General features: G+C 46.6%; 1 protein-coding gene across 3 annotated transcripts in view; it reads left to right on the top strand.

Annotated features, from left to right (window-relative positions):
* The first annotated feature begins 231 nt into the window (after positions 1–231).
* The window catches only part of MDC1 (mediator of DNA damage checkpoint 1), a 323363-nt gene continuing 297469 nt past the window's right edge, over positions 232–26125 (top strand). For all 3 annotated transcript variants that reach the window (XM_069635188.1, XM_069635189.1, XM_069635187.1), the window contains exons 1-3: positions 232–316; positions 22447–22570; positions 23406–23966. In XM_069635188.1, coding sequence (XP_069491289.1) covers positions 22450–22570; positions 23406–23966 — 682 coding nt within the window. In that variant the 5' untranslated portion in view covers positions 232–316; positions 22447–22449. The remainder of the gene's footprint in view (positions 317–22446; positions 22571–23405; positions 23967–26125) is intronic.

The following is a 26125-nucleotide window of genomic DNA, read 5'->3' as shown; positions in this document are numbered from 1 at the left end:
GCACACAACTCATCTCCCCTCAAAAGGCCCTCTGCATTAAAGCAACAAAAAAAAGAATTAACCGCATTACTACTGTTAACTGACACACTGGAAATAAATTCGCTTGGTAGGTGCAAGGACGGCGATCACCCACTGTCGGCCATGATGCTGCAGCAGCCTTCCCGCCCTCGCAAAGATGACGTATGCGTGCCACCTGCTGCACGTGACTTCCCAAACGCACCTAAACGTGCAAGCCACGTGATGAAGAGTGAACGGGGCCTTGCTAAGGTCCCTTTCTCGAAGGGGAACTAGATCCTATCGTATATCTGGCGCTGAGGTGAGTAGTGGGAGGCGGAACGCGCGCGCTGGCGCCACTTCGTTTAAGGGAACAACTGTCAACTGTTTGGGTGCGCGAGGGAGATATCATAACAGCATGACGTCATGTCGGGTTGCTTCACCACGGGCATACAGTGGAAAGGGGAGGGATGTCGTTGCCATATGGGACCTCACGTGCTGCAGATACACCCCCCTCCACCCCGTGAGGAAAGTAACGTGCACTTTGTAACATCACCCCTTGCTCACTATTCTTAGAGAGGCACAGCTCCTCCCTACTGATGAGGTCCAACTAGACCGAAACACATGTCTGGGGTTGCTGTTGGTACTCTTGTTCAGAGGAGAATTGCCTAGCATTTCGGTGCTGGACTGCCCCAGGGCAGGACAAAGACTGATATGTTTAGGATATTTCTTCTCTGTGAAAGATAGTGAGCTAAAGACTCTGGGTAAGTCTCTCGCAACCAGGACTAATGTCTGGCAGAGAGACTCCCAGGACCCCCCTTGTTAATTTGCACTTTGTAACATCACGACACGAGTGGACATGTTCTCTCTGATGTCAACTGCTCCTAGCTGCTGCTAGTATCACGTTTGGATGTCACTGGTCGTCACAAATGATATGCAATACATTACATCAGTTTTGCGTTCTTTTGGTTAGGAAATAAAATGCCGTTGAGTTGCATCTTATTTCCTGGTTCATTGCTAAGATAGTATAGTCATTCCATGCCCGCTCTTCCTCATGCCAGTCACTGCTAAGATAGTATAGTCATTCCATGCACACTCTTCCTCATCCCAGTCACTGCTAAGATAGTATAGTCATTCCATGCACACTCTTCCTCATCCCAGTCACTGCTAAGATAGTATAGTCATTCCATGCCCACTCTTCCTCATCCCAGTCACTGCTAAGATAGTATAGTCATTCCATGCCCACTCTTCCTCATCCCAGTCACTGCTAAGATAGTATAGTCATTCCATGCCCACTCTTCCTCATCCCAGTCACTGCTAAGATAGTATAGTCATTCCATGCCCACTCTTCCTCATCCCAGTCACTGCTAAGATAGTATAGTCATTCCATGCCCACTCTTCCTCATCCCAGTCACTGCTAAGATAGTATAGTCATTCCATGCCCACTCTTCCTCATCCCAGTCACTGCTAAGATAGTATAGTCATTCCATGCCCACTCTTCCTCATGCCAGTCACTGCTAAGATAGTATAGTCATTCCATGCCCACTCTTCCTCATGCCAGTCACTGCTAAGATAGTATAGTCATTCCATGCCCACTCTTCCTCATCCCAGTCACTGCTAAGATAGTATAGTCATTCCATGCCCACTCTTCCTCATGCCAGTCACTGCTAAGATAGTATAGTCATTCCATGCCCACTCTTCCTCATCCCAGTCACTGCTAAGATAGTATAGTCATTCCATGCCCACTCTTCCTCATCCCAGTCACTGCTAAGATAGTATAGTCATTCCATGCCCACTCTTCCTCATCCCAGTCACTGCTAAAATAGTATAGTCATTCCATGCCCACTCTTCCTCATCCCAGTCATTGCTAAGATAGTATGATATGATATGATATGATAGGTTATTTATAACGCGCTTAATACCCAGAGGTTTCTAAGCGCGGACCCAGGGATCGAACCTGTGTTGCTCCGTGTCGTCTTGTTTCCAAGTCGAGCACGCTGCCGCTGAGCTATCCTGGGACAATTTAGTCATTCCATGCCCACTCTTCCTCATCCCAGTCATTGCTAAGATAGTATAGTCATTCCATGCCCACTCTTCCTCATCCCAGTCATTGCTAAGATAGTATAGTCATTCCATGCACACTCTTCCTCATGCCAGTCATTGCTAAGATAGTATAGTCATTCCATGCCCACTCTTCCTCATCCCAGGCATTGCTAAGATAGTATAGTCATTCCATGTCCACTCTTCCTCTTGCCAGTCATTGCTAAAATAGTATAGACATTACATGTCCACTCTGCCTCATCCCAGTCATTACTCATGAAGGCAGTATGCCATATCCCAGTTGTTCCATTTCCACTCTTCCTCATCCTAGCCATTACTCATGAAGATAGTGTACCTTACCCCAGTATTTCCATGTCAACTGTTCCCTATCCCGGTCATTACCCACGAAGATGGTGTTCCTTACTCCAGTATTTCCATGTCAACACCTTCCTCATCCTAGTTCTTACTGTAAGGAAGGCATGGTATCGAACAGTGAAGACAGACACAAGTCATCTCAATTCAAGGGTGTTTATTGAACTTCAATGGGTTGGTTGAACGCCTATCTAAGCTAAATCTAAGGATGGGAGCAAGCTACAACCATAAAATAGCAACACAGTCCTAGTAGAGTCTGTCAAAATAATAGGGCCTGTACTAATAAACGTATTGCCAATCCTTGTTTCTAAATACAAAAGGGTGTGGGACAATAATGTATGCAACAAAGAAAAGTGTTCAAGAAATAATGTCGGACAGTTGAGCAGTTAGCTTCCCTTTTTCTGCACGGGCAAGGTGGCACGTTCAAATAACAGTCTCTTACTGCAGAGGGCTTGTCGTAACAAACAAATATCAAAGTTCCATTTCTATTAGGATCTTCACATGCACAAGTTCTCGCTTCCAGTATTTATCATGGGTCTCCCTCCTTCAGGCTTGCACCCCTTTGTACCACAATGTTTACTCTTGGTCTCCCTCGAACGGACTCGGACCATGGATCTCCCTCGTTCGGGCTTGGATCCCCTTGATATCCAAATGAAAGACTTTCGAATGTGCGATGGGTTTTGCTTAAACCGTCGCAGAACCACTTCGATTCACTTAATACAATATTCTCATCAATCTTTTGGCTTTTGTTTCTCTTGGCAGGATACCTTATAGAGACCTTGGATTGAGCACACTCGCAGTGCCGGACCACTCTGTTAACAGTATCGTATCTTTCCTTCTCAAGTTCAAACATTCATCAGAAGTTTAGCTTTACTTGCGTCTTTCATCACACGCGTTTTAACAATGTTCGTTCCACTGCTCATTATACAATATTGCCATTTGCAACCTTGACTTCAACACAGATCGGTCTCCCCAAGTCACCGGCTGTGTTGATCTCTCTAATGATTCTTTGTTCTTGCAGCCAAAGATGATACCACAGTGGCTGCTACTCCTCTGCTACCTTGGTTGGTTACGCGGGAGGGCCTTCGGTATCTCCGACACACAAAGCAGGAGTCTTCAGTCTTGTTTCCTGGCTTTGTTTCAAAGCTTTCTGCTTTGAAGGTTTCTCGAAAGTAACGGTTTCTTGCCGAAAAGGTCAAGGGTATTTCCCTCCTTGTAAACACTTATTGGTTTCCCGTCTTTCTCCCATCGTTCAGCTACTGACACAAAACTGCTGTTCCTTTGTGTGCTTTTCCTCGCTCAGTGTGTGCTCTCCTGCTCCGCCTTTTATCCGTGTGGGGCAGTTTAATGGAAGTCAGGTGTGAGTGATTCTCAGTAATTGCTTGACCATAGTAGCGGTACATGTCAGGTACACTGCTCGGGTATGAGTCTCTTCTCCCAGAGCGAGATGTCCATGCGAAAGTCTTTGTGATGGAAAAGGGGGTGGGGTAAATTCCAATGTGAGAAAGTGTTTGTGTTGGGAAAGGGGAGTAAAGTTCCCACATATTCTAAAGGTGTTACAGGGTGTCCCACTCCCCGAAGACCCCTCACCCAGGTGATCCTCCCACACTGGTCACCTGGATGACAGATCCCTGGGGACTAGCGGGTGAGACACCTTCTGTTTTCTCACATTACTCAGGAAGGCAATCGGTCTTACCCCAGTCTTGCTAGACCACCCCGTCTGCGGCCCCCTTAAAGTTATCTAATGTAATGTAGCCAAATTTGTATGTTATGAAATGGCATTTATAACGCGCCTATACACAAGTGTTTCAAGGCGCGACGAGGCAAGGGAGCGGAAATGGGGGGAAGACAGACAACGATCCTACTAGGCCAGGTGACCGTGTGATTGCGCAAGTGCAGACGAGGGGGGAAGGGGAAAGTGCTCAACTAAGGCCCACAGTCATCTAAGTGCTAGGAGAACAGCAAGTGACGAGCGAAAAAGAGTTAAGGACTGAGAAACTTCAGAAGCACATCCAATTAGAAAAGATCAATTTCCAAAGCTTTTCGGAAAGTTAGATGATCATTTATCTCCCGCAGCTGCACAGGGAGGGAGTTCCACATGGTGGGTGCTAAAGTCGAGAAAGCTCGACCTCCTGCTCTTGCAAGACGAAAACGTGTAAATATCAAAAGATTCTGAGAGGTTGACCTCAAATTCTTTGGGGGGAACCAAGAGATAAGCTTGTTTTGAAAGTATTCTGCACTGACACAGTAATAGGCACAGTGAACGATGCAGAGTCTTAAATTTGGCACGACTGCTAACGGGCAACCAGTGCAACTGCCGAAGAAGATCCTGAGAGTGGGCAAGACGGTTAGCTCCCAAGCCCAGCCTAGCTGCAGCAATTTCCAAAAGTTGCAGCCTCTGAATTAGAAATGACGATTGGCTGAGGTAAATGCTATTACAGTAGTCTATTGAACTGAAAATAGACGCTGCTACCACGTTGGCTCTAGAGTCTGGCGGAAGAAAAGTCAGTGTCTTTTTCAGAATTTTGAACTTTAAAAAACTGCTATTGCAAACCGATGAAATTTGAAGTTCACGGGAGCCAGAAGGTACCATTTCGACACCCACTCATTTTTACTGATTTAGTCGGAAGGGGGCACAGTTCAAGTGATTCAGGCCAGAATTCCTTGGTCCAGGCAGACTGCACTGTAACAGAGCAGATGGCCATAATCTCTGCTTTTTCACCGTTCAGTTTTAACCAGTTTCTGGCCATCCACTCCCCACCGCCTCCAAACAGTTATAAAGTTTACAGGGGCAGTCGGTTGTAGGGGAGTCCAGACGGAAGAGCAGCTGCGCATCATCCGCATAAGTATAGAACTGTATCCTGTTTTCCTTAATAAGAACAGCAAGAGGTCGAAGATACAGATTGAAAAGAAGAGGAGACAGCAAAGACCCCTGGGGGACACCACAGGTTATGGCAGGCGAGGGTAATTTATAAGGAAACGGAGAGACTGCTTATGTACGTTTGGACCGGAAAGAGATAAACCAGGGCAAGGCCAGAGATTCTTGCCCGTTCAAGGCACTGAAGGATGGTACGGTCGATTGTATCAAATGCAGCAGCGAGGTCCAGGAGAATTAAAACTCTGACCTCTCAGCGATCCTGGAGAAGGGCTACGTCATCCAGGACAGATAACAATACTGCCTCTGTACCTCTGGCAGGACGGAAATCAGATTGAAAAGGGTGTAAAAAGGCTTGGGATTCCTGAAAGCGTGACAGCTGATGGGTAACAGTGGCTTCCATAAGCTTCATAATAGCAGGCAGCAATAAAATGGGCCGATAGTTCTCTGCACGGGGTGCATTGAGTTGGGGTTTTCTTTTATAGTGGAGAAACAAGTGCATGTTTGAGGGCAACAGGGATGGAACCCATTGTGAAAGATGCATGAACTGCAGCTGTAACGAGTGGAATAACAGCTGTAGGCAGAGACTGAATAAACGAGAGGGGGATTGGGACGGAAGGTGAGGATGATTTAATCTTTCTAAGAGATTCCAGGATCGTGATACCAGTAACCGACTCAAAAGAAGCCACCTTGGCCCCTTTACTTCTTAAAACAGAGTTGGGAACGGGCCTCTGGACCTCCAGCTCTGTGGTCAACAATGGCTTGTAGAATGTTTTCATTAAAAAAATAAGCTGATAGTATTCACATTGCTCCTGTGACCGTGTGGGGGCAGTTGTCGAGGCCATATTTGAAAGCTCCTTTGCCACCATAAAAAGCTTGCGGCCGCACAGGGAGTTGACAAGATGCGATTAGCATAGTACTGTGATTTGGCCACCTTAATTGCTTCCTGGTACTGGGTCACAGAGTATTTGTATGCAGTCTTGCAATTTCCATCCCATTTGTGACCACCATTTGCGCTCACAGCTAAGAGCCCGAAGTTCTGTATTAAACCAGGCCAAGTGGCTTGGTTCACGTGTGGCCAGATTTCAGAGGTGCAAAAGTATTTGCAGCTCCCGTCATGGCTGCAAAAAGGGCGTAGCAGGTGTCCGGATTGTCCCTAGACACAAACTGATTAATATTGGTCATCAGAAAGTCTGCTACAGTGGCAGGAGGGACCCTGCCCCAGGGTCGCCTCATAGAGGCGACCTTGAAACACGGCCGAGAAATAGAGGTCATAAAATTAATGGTAAATGGAACAGTAAAATGATCAGACTAAGGGATAGGAATAGGGTGGAAAACCACACAGTTTTTTTTTTTTAGAAAATTAGATCTAACACATTTCACCCTTCATGTGTAGGCTGATTATTGCATAACTCTAAATCCGTGTCAGCAAGCAGGCTGGTTAATTTCTTTGCATGAGTATCGGTAGGGTTATTCGGTTAAACATTGAAATCGCCCATTAGTATCAGGTCAGGGTAGGTCAGCACCAGGGCAGCAACTAATTGAGCAAACCTCAGTACAAAGGTAGCCAGAGATGCAGACGGTGGTCTGTAAACCAATAAAATATAAGTCGAGATTTGCTGAGTACTTTGTAGCCTGATTAAATAGAGTTCACATGGCAGGGTGGAGTGGAGTGCAGTTTAAAGATGCATGAAATGTTGGTGCCAGTCCTCTGCCCGCTTTTGAAGAAATTCTATCAAAACGGAGAATGCTATAGTTGGGAGGTAGCATTTGTGCAATATCCGGTTCGGAGTGAGAGGAAAATAAATGTTTAGTCATGCATAACATGTCAGGCGCACAATCCTGCAGGGTCAACATTTCCTGGCGGTGTGCCCCTGCTGACCTAACATTATTAAGTAGGCCGGTAAGAGAGTAAAAAGAGCTCTTTACAGTTTGCCCTTTGGGCAGTCCTTGGGCCTGGGGATATCAGTCTTAAAACAAGACTCTGCCCTCCCTGCTTCAGGCAAGAGGGTAAATTCAAAACCCTCTGGAAGCTTGGTCTCACTCGGAAAAATACCTAAGAGCTCTGCTCTGCTATACATTATTTTAGCCCTGCTATCAGTCTAATTGGTTTGTGAATGCAAACGATCAGAGCCTTGACGTAACAATAGGGCCCAGGACCCATTCGGGTTCCGGACGGGCAGAGACCGGCTTGCCTTAAGCGCGCCAACAGCGCGCTTGTCTGCTGCACGGGCGATCGCTTCGGCACATATGTGCTGTAAGGGAGGAAATGAGGTGACGCATAAGATGCATCAAAAATAAAACTGATAAGACTATCTGCCACTGAAATTAGACAAAGTAATGTTGCTTAAAATCCCCTTCAGTTCCTTAAAGGAAGAGTGCGCTCACAAATTGTATTGTCCCGATCGTTCAGGCAAGTCGCATACAGTGATCGATCGTAAACATTTTTCCTATGCATTTTACCTTCGTTTTCCTTACTTTTACAAATGCGAAAACGTGTTGGGCACGGTCTTCTTGTGCTAATATTATCTGTGGATAGATTGCTCTAAGTTAAAGTGCGCTCGTGGCAATAAATCAAAACACCCGCCCCCGAAGCTGACATCACTTGTCCCAACAATCTGCTCCACCTATTTTCATTACGTTTGTGGCCAGCGTAGCCCGACGTGCTCTGTCATCACCCACGCCTGCAGAAACAGGAGGATAAACACAAGATAAACACAGGCATAATTACACAGAGCATACCTTCTCTGTCTTGCCCAAAATAGCATTTGCGTATGGAATATTTCAATAATACATCAAAAATAGTCTACAATGTTGCAGGTGCTTTTATTTTTCAAAGAATGTTCACAAGAAATTATAAACTCCAGGAAACAAATTATTTTTTAATTTTGCAGGCAAATTAGAACTGGCGACGATTGCATGACTCTCGAGCTACGCAGATTACGGTGAACGCTCAATGTTCTTTGTCCTTTTGTGTCCTTGTCTTTCCATTTGGCACATCAGCAAAACAATTCAATGACCACCCCCTTGGTGCTCCGTGTGGGAGAAGACATGTCTTTTTTGCAGTTTCAAAGCCCAACGTTTTTGTTTCTCTGCGTTCTTACATCATGAATGCGGACATGTTGCTCCTTATGGCCGGAAACGCAAATGGACATATAGGGCCATATTGATCATCCCTCATAACGCTGATCGAAAAAATGCCGCTTATGGTAATCCTCCAGTGTTGATTCCAGAAGCCATCTGCTGGCACCCGGAAGCTATAGCACGGGCAGTACGGTACAAAGTAAGTGCGAACAACACAATAAAAATACATTTCAGTAGCTGTTCCTTATTTTAATACAACACATTACTGTATAACTCATAACTGTTTGAAATCTAATCGTAAGTACAATATAACCAATATTTAACACACCAATAAAAACAAGGTGTAATACTTGAGACCACGAGTTGCGTACAATTTGAGCTCTGGTCGAGAGTCTGTGTCTGAACCAAGGTCGAGAATCTGGAATAGAGAGGAGTGATCCACTATCGGAGGCGGCTGAAATGTCAAGTATGAGGATGGAAGATCATTTGGAATGCTGGGCAGAAGTTTGGAAGTTAGAGGCATGGGCGATGGCTGATTCAGTGACATGTGGGCTACAAAAGCGAGATTGGAGAGAGACCCCGAGATTGTTAGTCTTATGTAGTTCGAAAACCTGTCAAAAATAAGACGTTCAAGGATTTTAAAAGGGTGATAGAGGAGAGCTAATAAGCTATAGTTTGCATGTTTGTTTGGGTCTGCTCACGGCTTTTTAAGTATTGGAAAAACAGTTGTCTCTTGGAATCTGGCAGAAACTATGCCAAGAGACAGAGGTTAAAAGGGGGAGATGAAGCATTTGAGGTGCAAGGTTCTTAAATGTGAGGGTCAATCAGGTAATGAGAGGTTTGCTGTTTTGAGGATAGGGGCAAGTTCAAAAGGAGAAGTTGTGAGGAAATTAGCATAAGGATAAGGTGATGAGAATAGGTGGAGGGGCAAGAAGAAAGCAGGTGGCGAAAGGAAAATTAAAGTGGTGATGGTGTTTGGCATTTTTTTCATTTTTAGAATAGAAGAAGCAAGCAAAGTTGTTAGTGGATCACGAAGAAGAGATTGCTGTGAGGCAAAGTGCAGCCAGCATGTCTTGCGGTGTGGAGGCGAGTTTGTATTGGTCAGATTGTAAATTAGTGATTAGATTGCTCAGATATGATGCTTCGGTAGAGTGCAGGGCTGTGGTAACGGAGAGCAGGGCATTCTTGTAAATGAGGAGATGAGAGGGGGTGTTGTCTAAGTGCAACTTGTAAAGGTGATGTAGAATTTCAGTATTTAGGACGCTGATCTGAGGGTGTAATCGAGGGTTGGAGGCAAGGGAATAAAAGGGGTGTGAAGGTACAAGGTGGATAGTGGGGGGTCATAGGTTTCACATTGAGGCAAAGGAATGCCAACAGAAATGTTTAACCAACAAAGGAATCCTAATGCTATTTGGAATAGTCCATTTCTAAGCTAGTGAAAACTAAGCAAATGTTCCTGGAAAGTCTCCTTGAGGAGTTACTCCATCTGGGCTTTCCTTCAGCCTCTCTGTCCGCTTCCTTCGTAACACCGCTCCCAGATGTTTCACAGCTTTCTTTTCTTCAAGCCTTTTCGGGTTGATTATCATCACTGGTAGGCTTCTCCAGGCGTTTGGGTTTTCATGCTTTTTGGAAGGTCTGTCTCTAGACTTTAAGATTCTCAATACTCTCAACAAGTCCCTCCTGGAACTAGTTTTCTTCATTAATCACAACAGACGAATAGCCATTTCTCTCCCCTTCTCATTCAGAGTCTATTTCAGGCAGTCGATCTTTTGTCACCCTCTTGCCACAGATCAATTTTCTGGCTTGGTTTATCCGGCACCACTGGTGGAAATCTTTTGGACTTTGGCTTTTAATTGCCCTAATAGTTAGGCAGTTGTTTGGGGTCTCCTCTGACAGGCCCACCTCCTCTGGGCTTAATAACTCTGTTTCTTCGAACCATCCTCTAGGGTTTGAGTGCCTTCTTCAGGCACTGGGTAGCTTCAGGTTTATCCAATGGTCGGCCTTCTTCCAGGCAGTCACTTTTCAAGTTTTTTCTTCCTCTGTATGCTCTGTTGTATCCAGGGTGCAGTCCCGCACAAGTTCCTGTCCTTAATAGTCTTCCTTTGTATCAAGGGTACAGTCTCTAGCAAGTCTTCTCTCTCCGGGATTTTCTCAAGTGTGTGTTCCCCAACCATTTTATCCACCCTGGGCTGGGGAGTGTCATCTAAGCCACTTTCGGATAAGTTATTCCCTTTTCATAACCAAACTTTGGTGATTGGTTAAACCATGGATTTGTTCTTAGTTCCTTCGTTGGTTGATTGATAGACCCCAGGTTGGTATAGGTTAATTGCTTGATTGTCTGTCTGCTGGCTAATATTGAAATGCATCTGCAGCATGCAGCACCATCTTGGATTTCTTTCTGGTGCTGGGGGTGGATTTGTGGCATCGCGCAGTCTCTCCCTTTCAGTGGTCAGCAGTGAGATGGCATGCAAGTGAGTCCTCAGAGCGTTTTTTCGCTCTATTCCCCATGGGTGAGCTGGGCGCATTCCTCCCCGGACTTTGCAAACTCTGCAGGCTTGCCCTTAAAGCTTTTCATTCTGTGATTAGCCGGTTTCGTTTCAGGACCAAGTGTACCTCTAATATTCTGGTTCAAAGAGCCTTTGGGTGTCGCCATGACCTCTGGTAATGGACTAGGATAGATGAAACATTTGGTACCACAAGATGAGGCTGCTCTTCTGGGGAGGTTATACCACATCTCTAGGGGGATAGCGAGCCAGCGTAACGAGGTTTCATGGTCAGACTGTCCGGTTATGGTCTTCTGTTTGGGACCTGATATACGGTCTGACCTGGAGTCCTCTTGGATGTTGGAAGTTATTGTTTTCACCCCAAGTCGCTTGGGCACTTTGCACTGGAGCATTATTTGGGACCCTTGATAATATATTCCTTTGTGATGTTTACAACAATGTTGGGGATGACCTATCATGCCTTAGTGGGGGATGGCAAGCTGACGGGATCCCACCTCATCCAACCTCTGGGAGACGCATTGGGTAGCGACCGGGTCAACCCAGTTCCTAGCGCTCGCTCCTCCACATATATGAATGGGAGAGGTCATGCTACTCGCTACAGACACCTAATGAGTGCGATAGAAATGTCAGGTGGCAGTGAGTCGAGGAGGAGATTAATATCTGAAGGACTTTAGGGATGCTGGGGGGCGATAGCTGAGATGGATATGCAGGAGGAAGCGAGTGGTGTTAAATTCACATATGTGGAAGAAGGTCAGAGTGGTAGGGGGCAGGTGGGTGAGCCTTGTTGACCATTGGACCCCCTGACACCATCTCGTTTAGAAGTGCGGGGCAGCGAGACAAGGTGGCAGAATCAGTGTGTAGGGCAGCAGGAGTTAGAGTCTAGGGGAGTGAACCAAGTCTCTGTGGTGCCAAAGCAGGGGCGTCGTAAGTGATCAGTGACAAAGGGAAGCTTTCCTACAAATGGACAGTACATTTTAGATCACTAGTGAGAGAATAGTAGTAGAAGGGCTTTCAGAGGGAGCACAGAGATGGAGGCAGGAGGGGAGATGAGATTCAAGAAATGCTTTTGAGCAGGGCTGGAATGCAATAGGGAGAGGGGGACCGCTTTGTGGAAGAGATGAGGAAGGGGCCGGCATTCTAATCGAATGTGAGAATGATAGTGAGAGGGAGCGTATTAACAGTGGGGGTAGCAAGCATGTTGAGGGGCGTGAAGGGAGAAAAGATGCACCATCAGATAGGTTATCGGAGTGCCAGGCGATACAATTCAAGACATGAAGTAGAACACACACAAGATGTTTTTTTTAAGCAAAGGGACATAGGCTATACAAATACATTGGGGGCAGAGGGCTTTAGGCTGCCAAGTTACAGATCTAGAATTCGAAAATGGACCTCACGAAAGTTGGAGAATTATGTAGTGCTGTAATCCCATTATTTGATGTAATGTGCCACATGCAGCGAAGGTGGCTTCGGTAACACAATGTTTGAGCTGGGAGCAGGGATCGGTCCTATCCTGAGAAATCTGCGGATTCCAACATTGTCGGGATCTATGAGTAACTACAATACTGTACTCTGTGAAACACTTTTTTCCTCCTTCTCTAGCGTAAAGGCTATTTTTCAATCTGGTGCTCCGAGTACTGGCTGGCTGGGTAAACATTGATTTGTAAAAACAGGCACATAGGCACGGAAGTCATTTCACCAAAATGCCAGGGGTAGCGGAAGTGGCATCACAAGACCATTGACCTCTGATGGCATCACAAGAAGTGACGTCATTTGACCACCACCCTGAAGTGACATCACGGGAAGCGATGAAACACGACCTTTCTTTCACTCCTTGACAAAACAGGAAATAGCATCACATAGCATTGTTCCACTATGAAAAATATGGTTACGAAATCACTATAATGTGATTTCTGATGTTTGTTAATCTGCTTAGAATCACATGCTGTGCATAGGTCCGACATCCAGTGGTCACTGCGGAGTATTGCATTTTGTTTTTCGTAGTCGAAAAGGGGACGTCGACAAGGCGTGTCTGTAACACTATCCCTATAGTGACGTGCGTTGTACCCACAATCCCTCACGCGTCGAGGTCCCTCAGATTGTTTTTTTCCGCCCAGCTTATGGTCGCCTTACGCGGAGCTCCTACAGAGACATTGCTAAACAATTACTACGGACCTCGGTCCTTAATATATACTTATTGCTAAAAGATCCCTCCCCTCAACGTTAGCTGTGAAGCTGTTTCTCTGCCGAGCAAGTTTTCGACGGAGGGGAAGAGACGGAGGAGATCCTTCGGCGCTGCCGAACACGTGGCCAGGCCTCGCCGGCCAACATACAGTAGGGAGAGTGGGGGTTCAAACTTTTCTCTTCTCGTCGAGAATTTCTTTCTTTCTCCCCTATCTTTCCCTTGGGGTTGTTATCACCAGTTTTTATTGCCTCAGCTATGGAGAGGACACCTTTAAGTTTTGCCCACGCTGTAGGGGCAAATACACTTGGAAGGACAAACACAAGCTCTGTAATCGTTGCTTGCCCCTCGATCATAAAGAGGACAGCTGCGCGGCCTGTAAGCTCTTGAAACCAAGAACTCTTAAAGAACGGAAAGTTAAGAGGTGGGCGGACTACGCTATGTCGAAGTCAGTTTCCTCACCCGCCGCCGCTGTTACAGAAAGTGACGAGGAGGGTGATAACTCGACGTCCGTTACGGAAGTCATTAACCCCCAGAAGGAGCGCTCGTGCTCCTCTACGTCCGTCCCCGGCCCCGACGGGCTCGGCTCACGCCCTGCTTATGTGGATGAACACCCCGGCGTCAAGGACGCACACAGACCCCATAGGCCTAAGCACACAAACCACGGCTCTTCTTTGTCGAGGACGAAGGATCCATCAGCGCCGAAGGGGACGCAGGGCACTCCGGTGTCTACCTCAGACCGTAAGGGTCTCAAGCCCCACCCGCAAACGCAGCCGCGACCAGCGATTGGGCTTTCATCTAACACGGGCGCTACCTCAAAAACATCCGACGTAACGCTCCATAGAGCGGCCGTCGAGAAACAACGCGTAACGCAGGCAACGCCGACTCCAGAACCCTCTACTGACGAACTCGTCGTCGAGAGCCTGGCGAGAATTGTTTCCGAGGACAAACGTAAGCGGACGACGAACAGACGTCGAATACCGCACCGAAGGATATAGAAACACCGAAAAAGCACAAGAGTAGCCAGGAACTGCCCCCTTCATCTAAAGGCACTTCTGAACTACCGGAGGGCTTTTCTGAGGGCGACGGAAACCTTTCGTCGACGCTGTGGGAGCGTTCTAAGCGTTTGGAAGGCGAAAACAAGGATTTCCCCCCCCCTCTAGACTATTCAGGGGTTCCCCATGAGACCCTTGAAAGACTCCATTCTTGTAGGGAAAAAATGGAAAGGTTTTTGGGTAGCCAAAACCCACCCACACCCAAAAGACCAAGAGAATGGACCCAGGATGACCCTAGGGTCAAGATTCCTAGGCTGTTTCCCCCTTCTACAGACTCATATGACCTCACTGAAGAGGAGCAATACCTCCAGGAAGATGAGGAGTGTTTAGGTGGAGAGGAAGAACATGAGGAGGAGAAGTTTGAGGAAGACCCTTACACTAGTGCAGGAGCTTTTGAAGAAGATACAGCTACCTCACAGCCCTGGCACTCCCCATCAGTGCAGCCTTGGCAATCCCCATCAGTGCACTCAGACCCTGATGTCTTTCACCCTTCTCCTCCCAAGGACTCGCCTATTGGGAACACCTCCCCCATAGATGACCAGCCTTCACTTAATGCACTATTGCGCAAGGCAGCAGCGCATTTTGAAATAGACACAGGGGAGACTCTTCCGGACATAGACTTTGTAGAAAAAGTTATTAAAGAAAAAGCCCCGGTCAGTGAGTCCATTCCGCTCCTGGCTTCTATAAGGAGAAGAATAACTCTTTCCCTTTCCAATCCGGCCTTAGTCAGAGGGGACAACCCTCGGATAGAAAATCTCTTCAGCCCTTCGTCTTCTGACCCTTTGTACATCAGGGGACATTCTATTCCGGACTCTCTGGTAGTTACTAACACAAGAAAGAGAGCGGGGGTACCACTATCTACTAGTGAGGCACCACCTGACAACGAGGGCAAGAAGCTCTATGCACTTGGGAAGAGAATCACGACCTCCGCCGCCTTCTCAACTAGGATTGCGAATAACAATTCCCTACTAGCTAGCTACGCAGATGCACAGTGGAGCAAGCTGCGCAGCGAAGCAGAGGACGCACCAGAACCCCTGCGTTCACGCCTGTTGGCTACTATATCAGAGGGAACTCTGGTAAACCAGGGCATCGTAAAGAACTCCTTAGATGCCGCAGAGACAGCTGGCCGTTTCCTGGTTCAGGGAATACTTCTCAAACGCCATGTCTGGCTGCGCAATTCGGGATTTAAGCCGGAAACCCAGGCTTCCCTAATAAATAAGCCCATAGAGCAAACACATCTGTTTGGAAAAGCAGTTGATGAGGCCCTAGAACATGCGAAGAAGGAGTTTGATACCATCAAGACTCTTGACCAAATTTCTAGACCACCTAACAGACGCAGCTATGGCAATAGACGCTCCTTTCGTGGCCAACGCCAGCAGCAAAGCCAACAACAATTTTACTCTGCTACCAACTGGCCCTCTAACCAAAGCACCCAGTTCAGTCAAAGAGGCCAACGTCGTGGCAAAGGAAGAGGGCGCGGCTCCAGTCCAAAAGGCCCCACGCCCAATACCAACAAATGACCCAAAGATTCGGGTCCCCTCCCATGCATCACCGGTCAGGGGCCGGCTAACATCGTTCCTTTCAGCATGGGAGGGAATAACGTCAGACCGCTGGGTATTATCCACCATAGCCCACGGATACTGCATCGAATTGAACGGTTCCCCGAAATACAGACCTCCACGGAACCGGCGCATGACACCGGAACACCTCACTATTCTTCTTCAAGAAGTAGAAGAGCTACTGAAAAAAGAAGCTATAGAGGCTGTCCCCCTATTTCAGGTAACAGAAGGTATTTATTCAGTGTACTTCCTTGTACCCAAAAAGGATTTAACCATGCGCCCTGTATTAGATCTGCGTCCAGCGAACAAGTTTGTCAAACCCCAAAAGTTTCGTATGGTGACCTTGCAGGATGTAATCCCACTGTTATCACAGGGGGATTACATGACAACACTAGACATGAAAGATGCATACTTTCATATTTTAATGTTTCCAGCGCAGAGAAAATACCTCAGGTTCAAGATAGAGAACAAACACTACCAGTTCAGAGTACTACCCTTTGGGATAGCATCTGCACCAAGGGTATTCACGAAAGTACTGGCAGTGGCAGCGGCCCACCTGCGCAGATTATCCATCCCGGTTTACCCGTACCTCGACGACTGGCTCATAACAGGGGATTCTTACGAAACCTGCTTCTCCAATACCCAAAGGACCGTAGACCTTTTGTCCCAACTGGGCTTCTCCATCAACGAAAAGAAGTCCAGCTTAGACCCCATCCAAATCAAACAATTCCTAGGGGCTCTAATTCGAACAAAGGACGGCCTCGTCTTCCCCTCCAACGAGAGGGTCCAAAACATGCTGTTTCAGATCCCCCATTATGTGGCAGGTCGAGAGGTGACGGTACGCAAAGCAATGCGCTTGCTAGGGATGATGGCGTCATGTATTTATTTGGTACCTCACGCGCGCCTGCGCATGCGCCCAATGCAAGAGTGGCTCTACAGCCAGTGGTGTCAGGCCAGCGGACAATGGGACGATCTAGTGGTGGTCTCGCAGGCTTTGGTTCTCTCGCTACGGTGGTGGACAAAGGAAAACCTGTTATTAGGGAAAACTTTTGCCACACCCGCAGTGGAAGCCACTCTAACCACAGACGCATCCCTTACAGGATGGGGGGCTCACCTATCCCATCAGACTGCTCACGGAGTGTGGACTCCGAGCTTAGCATCCAAGCATATAAACCTGCTGGAACTATTAGCAGTGTTCAAAGCACTGAAAGCCTTTCAGGAACACTTACAAGTAAAGACAGTGATGGTCCTCAAAGACAGCAGCACAGCCATGTACTATCTCAACAAGCAAGGGGGCACTCACTCTCCAGGACTGTCCAAGCTGTCCCAGAATATATGGAAGTGGGCTCTCAAACACAACATGTTCCTACTATCACAACATGTACCAGGGAAACTCAATCTGCTAGCAGACAAACTCAGCAGAGACTTCCCCCTACCCAAAGAGTACGAATGGCAATTGCACGAAGACATCGTCTTAGACGTCTTCACGAAATGGGGTTTCCCGGAAATAGACCTGTTCGCAACCCTGGAGAACTCACAATGCCAAAGTTACGTCTCCAGGTACCCCCAGAACCAGTCCAAGGGGAACGGTCTGTTGATTCAATGGTCAGGGAAATTTGTTTACGCCTTTCCCCCGACTCCCCTCCTCAACAAAGTGGTGCACAAGATGCACCAAGAGCAGGTTACCATGATACTAGTTGCCCCAATGTGGGCCCGGCAGCCATGGTTCGCTCACTTGATGGAGATGTCCCTATCCCCCCCAATGAAACTTCCCTGCCCGTACAACATGCTGTCACAAGACAAGGGCAGGACACTGCATCCATGCCCTCAGACCATGAATTTAGCAGCCTGGCTCCTGAAATCATAGAATTTGGACATTTACATCTCCCGCAGAGATGTATGGACATCCTCAGGGAAGCCAGAAAACCTAATACTCGCCACTGCTATTCTGGCAAGTGGAAAAGATTTGTCATCTGGTGTAGAAGTAAGAACATCAACCCGGTTGACTGCTCTGCCACTAACATTATTCTGTACTTGACCCATTTACTGGATTCAGGTCTAGTGTTTAATTCCATTAAAGTCCACCTAGCGGCACTTTCTGCATACACCCAACTTAAAGTGTTGTGGTGGAAGATACCAGTTATCAAGGCCTTCATGGAAGGGGTAAAGAGAATACACCCCCCGATAGCTAACCCAGCTCCCGGATGGGACTTAAACGTGGTACTTTCTAGACTCATGGGCACTCCTTTCGAACCCATGCACAAGGCAACTCTTAAAGACCTCACTCTTAAGACTGCTTTCCTAATAGCTATCACCTCCATTAGGAGAGTAAGTGAACTACAGGCTCTTTCTGTACTAGACCCCTTCGTATCAGTTCACAAGGATAAGGTGGTTCTTCGCACACACCCAAGGTTTGCACCAAAATTCATCTCGAAATTTCATGTAAACCAATCTATAGAACTACCAACATTCTTTCAAAACCCTTCCAGCTTGGGAGAAAAAAGTCTGCATACACTAGATGTACGCAGAGCTGTCATGTTCTACATGGAAAGAACCAGATCACTGAGAAAGACTAATCAGTTCTTTGTCTCGGTGGCAGCAGGAAGAGAAGGAGATGCAGTCTCTAAGTCCACTATATCTAGATGGATTGTACAATGCATCACTCTCTGTTTCTCTCTTGCTAAGAGAGAACTACCCTTCAAGCCAAGAGCACATTCCACTCGAGGCACTGGGGCTTCCATAGCATTCATTGCAAATGTTCCCCTTGAGTCCATCTGCAAAACGGCTACCTGGAGTTCTGTGCACACCTTTACAAAACACTACTGTCTAGATGCACACTCTAGATCTGACTCCCAGGTGGGACAGGCAGTATTAAGACATCTTTTCTCTACTGTTCCTTCTCATAACCCACCGCCAACTCCGGGTACCGCTCGCTAGTCTATGCACAGCATGTGATTCTAAGCAGATTAACAAACATCAGAAGACAATGCATTACTTACCGTAAAAGCATTTCTGATTGTTGTATCTGCTTAGATTCACATGCGCCCGCCCTTCCTCCCCGCTCGGATGGAAGGAACATAGACATCCTCTACTATATTTCTCTCTTTTCTGTACTCACTCACGTCTAGAAGGCTCCCTCAGGGCAGAAAAATACAAACGGAGGGACCTCGACGCGTGAGGGATTGTGGGTACAACGCACGTCACTATAGGGATAGTGTTACAGACACGCCTTGTCGACGTCCCCTTTTCGACTACGAAAAACAAAATGCAATACTCCGCAGTGACCACTGGATGTCGGGCCTATGCACAGCATGTGAATCTAAGCAGATACAACCATCAGAAATGCTTTTACGGTAAGTAATGCATTGTCATACATTTCATACAAGAATGGATCCCCATATGTATTGTTAATATCAGTGTGTATCGGCCCATATTGCCGCCAAGTCACTGTCAATGCAAGCAGACATCCAAGGCTAAATGATAATGATGTGTTATTGAAAAGCACTTATGCTTAAGTGGTTTATATTGAACAAATATACATACAATATGATCCAACCTGTGTTGATACTCATTTATCGACCTCAGAAGGATGAAAGGCTGAGATGAGGTGTTTAAGAACAGACTAAATCAGTGACTCAACACCTCTAGTGTGCCTGAAATAAAGAGTCTAGCAATTATTGTATAGAATTTCAGAAAGACAAATGATTTGTTATTCGTATTCCTTCTTGCTTAGGATCACTGCTCAAAGTGTTACATTTGTGGAAGGAACCCCGTGTTTTTTTTAAGAGGCCTAAACACGAAAGCCAGCCACTCCAGAAATAAAGAGCCACAGGGCGCTGGCCACAGGCCAGGAGTTAATATTTAAAAATCAAGCTGTAGCAGGGCCGATCCCATAGGTATCCAGGGACACCCCAGGGGTCGCAACTGTGACCTGACGTCCCTGCACATAGGTTTTCAACATGGACAGTGTTTTCACAATTCTATGTTTTAAAGAAAGTTAGCGCAAAGGTTTCTGTTTTGAAATAAGTCGCCAGCCTGGATTGGGCTCACCACAAAAGCAGAGCATCTACATGAGTGTTTGGGTAAAATGAGATTGCATGCATGGAAAGAAGGCGACTCACCTACCCCCACAAAAAACAAGTAGTAACATAAGCATTTAAACACACATGCTGAAGGTTACCAAGATTGATATTATGGTAGACACCATTGTAGCTTTTTATTTTGCAAATGAAATCTAATTTAAATGATCACATAGCTCCATCTGGTTTTCTTGGATGGGTGGTGTGGGGTACAGAATCTGTTAAAGCATGTCTCCCAAAAGCTGCCCCCTCTCTCTCCCGAATGATGATGAGGCCCCCCGATTTGCTCCTTTTATATATGTGTTTACCACCAAAGAAGAATTGAAGACCATGGCATTGAGGCTAACCGAGCATGATCCTAAACCCCACCCCATGCCACTGTCGGTGTCGGTGCGTGCGCTACTGCAGAACTTCATGGACACATTTTGCTGATCGTTGAATAACTAACTCATTTCTTTGCACTTCACTTTGGAGGCTGATTGTTCCCAAGTTCCGTGTGTTGGAATATTGGTCGAGATTCATAATGTAACTGGGATGCAGTATGGTCACTCTGCTACCCACACGCTGTTCCCACTTGCTAGATGTAGGAGAGGTGGGCTGGGACACAAGATTTCCAGAGCGAGTCCTTTCGTCCATACCTATGTGTCGAGTGTGTTCCCTAAACGTAGGCGCGCATTGGCCCCTTTGGGCCGGAGTCTGGGATCTGTCCCTTGCTCACGGAGGGTCAGGTCAGTAAGCAAATTTTCAGCGATGGGCCTGGAAGGGCCCTTGGCTACAAATGCTGTGTTTTCATGTTAACCTCAGTATGTAAAAGTTTCTTGTCGAGCATGAGCGTTTCTTTTTGGGCAGAGAGATGCCACCAGGAGCTTGATAACCCCAGAAGGGCATATTCGCCTGTGCCTGCTTCCTAACAGGTGAATGAGCACAGAAACTGGCTGCATTGGAAGCGAAGCAGGTCCCTTTGTGTATCAGGGATGCGCTTTTATCTGCAGCAGTCTCTCACAAAGAATGCCCTCCCCACCCCCCTTGTTCTGCAAATGCACTGCCAGAGTGCGTTTCCTCACAGCAGTGTATTTCCAGTTTGTGACGGCCATTCATGTGATGGTAATTTAGTGACTACAGGGAAGTGTGTTCAAATGAATATTATCTGCTGCCGTTGTCTCAGTGGGCAGATCCATCTCAGGATGATCTTCCCGCCTGCTGTTAGGACTTCTCAGCGCTTGAGTGATAGATTTGTAGTCGACTGAAATGTTTTATTGTAATGCATTGCTCTTGGAATATGCTCATTTTCATGCGATTGCAGCACAGAATTCCCTTTTTTCAGATGTGTGTTGTCGCCTTGAGATTTAAGCTGTGTATTGTTGATGAAGGCCTCTTTCCACAAAGTCTTATCATACGTATTGACATTGTATGTGAGCAATTCATTTTATTTGGGCAATTCATGTTGAATAATTGTGGGCGTGGATGTATTTCCTATCTTAAAATATAAATGTAATACCAGAATAAATACAGAAAAGTGAAGATTTATGTGGATTTGAGTCCTGAAAAGCTTGCCAAGAGATTCCTTTTGGGCATTTGCACTGTTAATTTATTGGCCATGTAAATGATTAACAATACCATTTTTCTACATTTTCATCTTTTTGCAAATACAAATATTTGTTTTAAAATGCAATTCATCTTTGTAAAAGTAATTGGGTTTAATATACTACTGTTGGTAAGCCCATATGGCCCAGCAGAGCGGTAAGAGAGTGCCCCTAGCATGCAGGTTAAAAAAGCAGCATGTCATTTCATTGATTGTCTTTTTACTGGACTCTCCTTGGAGCTAAAGGTGCCTCCTGCCGAAGTTCTTCCATCACATCATCATCGGGAACTGCCAAGTGCACATTCCACACACTGGCTGGGTTCCCTGGAATCCTGCCATTAGCTCTGCATGGGGCAGCTGCTTTCACTGGGGTTCTATGTGATCTTTTCCAATATTAAAGGCTGCACGCCTTCAATATCCGCTAATGTCACATTCCGGCACGGGGGGGGGATGAGGATTCAGCCCGCCTTCATCCTTTTAAATCTGGGAGTTTCACCTACTTTGCTTCTCACCCCTGTGCCTGCTCCTTCCCCGCCATAAACATTTCTACACCAACTCCCCTACCCTCCGAGAAGCCTACACAAAAAACATAAACGCACATGTATTTACTCGCCCACCTGCCCCCTACCTTCCACACAACAAACACTCCTCCTCGACCCACAATAAAACATTTAAACTTTCTTCCCAGCACCCCCCCCCTTTCATGCTACAAACATTCCCCTTGTACAGACGCACACACTATATACCTGCTGCTTCCATCTTTGGCCCGGCCACGCCTGTCTGCCGCTGCGTGCCCTTGTGTGAGGCAGGGGCTTGAAAGTTTGATTTAGAAAGATCGTTCTAAGCAGTCTTCCTAAGTCGGTCTTTTTGGTTTGTCGTTAAAGCAAAAATAGATTTCCACTCCACACCTTCACAGGTACTGATAGTAAGTACATCTAAGGTGCTAGGTGGCCGATAAAGCTTCAAGCATGTGTTTCAAGACGCCAGGTTAGAAGTGTAGAAACAAGGTAGCGTTTTATTACCACATTCTCATTTCATTTTGTTATTCACACAGTGTGGCATAGCTTGCACTGTTGATCGTGTGTGAAGAAATTATACATTTTCTTTTCTCTCTCTCTTCCAGAGGATGGAGCAGACACAGCTGTTAGACTGGGATGAGACAGAATTGAGCTATGATAGCACAGAAGGTAGCCAGGAGCCGGTAGGCAAACTCCACCTCTGCAGCAGTGCGCACGGACCAGAGCGCGGTGAGTGTCGGAGACCTGAGGTTCCATTGCCGTAGTGCAGGGGCAGATTAGGTTCGAGGTGTACTCTCCCTTTGACAGCCTTCCAATTCACCTTTCAGGTCGAATTCCCCGACACCTGACATGTGCAGGCCAGAGTAACCTTGTTAGGGGTGTCTGTGTACACAGATGGGTCTGATGTGCCTCCCTGTTCATTTTCGTCCTTTACTAAGTAGGACTGCCGCCAACCCCCATACATTTTCTTCATGTAGGTCTTCTTAATTGTAGGAGGAACCTTGTTACGCCCTATGTGTAGATTCTTGCATCCAAGTGTTGTGGAAGCTGCACCATGGTTGGGAATGTATATCTGCTCTTTTATTGCCTCAGAAACTCGTCCACTACTGTATTCTCTCTGGACAGTATGTATTGCTCCGATCGTGCGTTGGCCCAACATCCAACCACAGGCCCCTCCTGAACCTCCGCCTCCACGACTTGGTGGGTGACGAGGAGTTTGGCTACTTCCAATAGCAGGGACAAACTTCCAAGAACTCTTCGGCTTGGAGTCCGGCATTGAGCCTTTCCCGAAGCTCAGCCTGCCCCGGTCTTTCCATTGGGCATGTGGTGACTCCCCTGCAGCAGTCCTTCTGCTCCTTACCTCGGGGCTATTTATCAAACCCTCCAAGCTCAGTAGACTGGTGATGTGACCTCTGATCTCTTGCAAAGCACCCTTCTTGTTGCCTTAAAGTTTTCCATTTATATGGGCAGGTTTGAGGGTTAGGGAGTGGATAGGTTTCATTACAACATAAAAAAAAAGGACTTTTATTGTTATTTATTTTGTCTTTGCTTGTGCCTCTCATAGATTTCTGGATCCATACTGGAGACAACATAATTGGGAGGCATGAAAACTGCCACATCACTCTTCCAGCGCAGTCTGTCTCCAAGAAGCATGCTGTCATTGAGGCGGAGGCGGATTGCCACGTCATCTACGATTGTGGAAGCCTCAACAAGACCAGGCGCCGCAAAGTCATTCTGAAGCCCAACGTCCGCTATGCACTAGCTGACGGGGACCTGCTGCTTTTTGCAGATGTGGCATGCCAGTACTACATCCTTCCTGTGCCTGCTGAGGGAAGCCGAGTAGGCGTGCTGCCCAAGACCACAGCAGCATTACGGCAGGAGGCAGGGGACCATTTAGAGACATCAGCATCCCACGAGACTTCCACTCTTGAAGACTTTGACTCTGACGATGAGTCTATACTGGTGCCAGCCACGCAAAACAATGCAGTGAAGTCGCTGGTGTTTGAGAAGACGCCAGCTGTACGTAGGATGGGGTATGGAGGAGTGTTGGCTAAAGATTCTGATGAAGACGACGACAACGGGGACAACACCATAAACCCAACTGGGTTGTCCAGGGGAAGTGAAGGTGAGCACTGTGCAGCATGTTTCATGGGTGCAAGTTGGGTCAGAATCTTATTTCCTAAAATGTCTCAGCATTTGAAACTGCTGGCAGCTAATTTAAGCTGCTGCTTGTAACCTAGATGGAACTGGTCAGCTTGACAGTAACCGCTACAAAAAACTACTTTTGGCTCCCACAGTCAACTAGTACCATGCAAACGCACCTACGTGGCATTAAGTGTGTGTGTTTGAAAATGTGGGAGGATTGGGACATATACAGAGCACGTTTATGGCATAATGGGTCGTATGTAAAAGACAAAAAGTTTGAGTTTGTATCATACTAGATGTGTGTCACGCAATGTACTAGTTTCCGTTTTCCCACTTGTAGCTCCAACTTTTAGGTCCCACTAATCTTTATTTCAATCTGTTTCTCTAGTAGCCGTTCTACTGAAGCTACCGGTAATTCTTTGGAGATTATGCTACCTGAACATTCTGGCAAGCATTTTTCATGAGCTACTTGCCCAGTCCGTTTTGATTTTCTCACCCTTATTGGGACACGTATGCTCAGAGGTGGGACCCGATAAACATAAGCGATCCAATTAGAAACGTACCCTCCTTTCCCAGCCTTCAAGAGACCTTTGAAAACCTGGGTGTTCCATCCCGCTGAAAAAGATGCATGCACTACAGGACTGCCACACTACTGTCTCTTACTTGGATTGACTGTTGCACTTTTACCACGTTCCTTCTGTACAAATGTTGACACCCATGACTGCTACAAAACCTGCAGGAGTGTGAAAACCATCTAGACCAAAGTGTATCTGCCCTGAAGAAGGCTGGGTTCTTGAACATTTGAAACCCTGTATGGCCGAAACTTGAGTAGGCTATGAGGAAAGCTGTTAGAAAAGATTCATCCATGAATTTTGTTTTTGTACACATCATTTAGTAGGTGTGAATTCACTTTGGTGGTAATACAGAGTAGTGGCCCCAATGTGTTTTGAGTTTATTGGTGCAGAGGGGTATTAGTTACCTGAACACTTTGAGCAAGCACATTTCGTGTGCAAAATGGTATTGTTTGCACAATACGATGGTTCAGCACTTCATTATGGCGGTTGGTCGGCTGTTGTGGGAGTGGTGTGTCTGAATACATTTATGGATGCTTTTTACTGTTGTTGCCTCAGTGGTCGATATTTTGATGTTATGTACTGTATCTAAATGTTTCTTGTACTAGATGGTTTTCGCACTCCTGCATTTTTTGTAGCATTTTATTCTATGGTCTCATTAAAATTATCTACTGCTTTGAAAATTGATTAAACATAGGTTGATTTAATAGTTCATTGGATCCCTTATGTTTGTTTGTGATTCCCATTGACCCTTTGCTACAAAATAAGTGTGTGTTGCCCTCGGGTATCCGATGTGGGGCCCACGCCTGCTGTGCCTAGAGACTCAAGCTACCCTTCACTGATGGCACCCAAAGAGGTTGAAATCTATCTGGTTTACTTGTGGTCTCTTGCAAACAGGAAGTGATCTAGCAGTTCAAACTGGTCTGCCCCTTTTGGGATGGGACAAAGCCTGATTTGCATATTATCTTTCCCCTTCGGTAATGGCATGGCAGGAAAAAAACGATGCCCGGGAGAGTTGGCCAGATGAATACCCTTTGGCAATTACTATTCATGACCTTCCATTCATCAACCTTCATTTTTGCAACCGGCCCAGTCCGTCATTTCCCAGTAGACCTGTGGCAGGTGGTTCTTTCCTGCTGCTAATCTACTTCCTTGTGCCATTGCTCCCTACTCCTAGTGAAGGACCAGGTTCCTCTCTTTCCTGATCCTGGAGCAGTTTAGCAGTCCGTAACTGTTGGCTCTCGCTTCTGCTCTAGTCATAGGAGTGTGTAGTAAAGAAGGGCCAGCTATTTGCTGTCTTCTGCTCACCAAACAGTGTGCAATGTAGAGAAGAATAGTTGGCCTCTCTGTCGCCTGCTGTCTGATCTGACTGTGTCACACAGCACCTCGTGTTGCAATGGAAACCTGGTTTCTCATGCTCACTGGCCATACATCTGTGCAACAGAGTACTGCTGATACCCTTGTCTTCTCCTGTCCAATCATAGCGCTGTGTTGGAGTACAGACCCGGATTCCATCGCTCTCTCCTTATCTAGTGATGGACACGTGTTCATGCGCCGTACCTTGTCT

This window comes from Ambystoma mexicanum, chromosome 13, assembly GCF_040938575.1.
Source record: "Ambystoma mexicanum isolate Mex_15411 chromosome 13, UKY_AmexF1_1, whole genome shotgun sequence".
NCBI classification, from domain to species: Eukaryota; Metazoa; Chordata; class Amphibia; order Caudata; family Ambystomatidae; genus Ambystoma; species Ambystoma mexicanum.
Note: the sequence above shows the minus strand (reverse complement) of the source record. Positions and strands in the feature narration are given on the sequence as shown.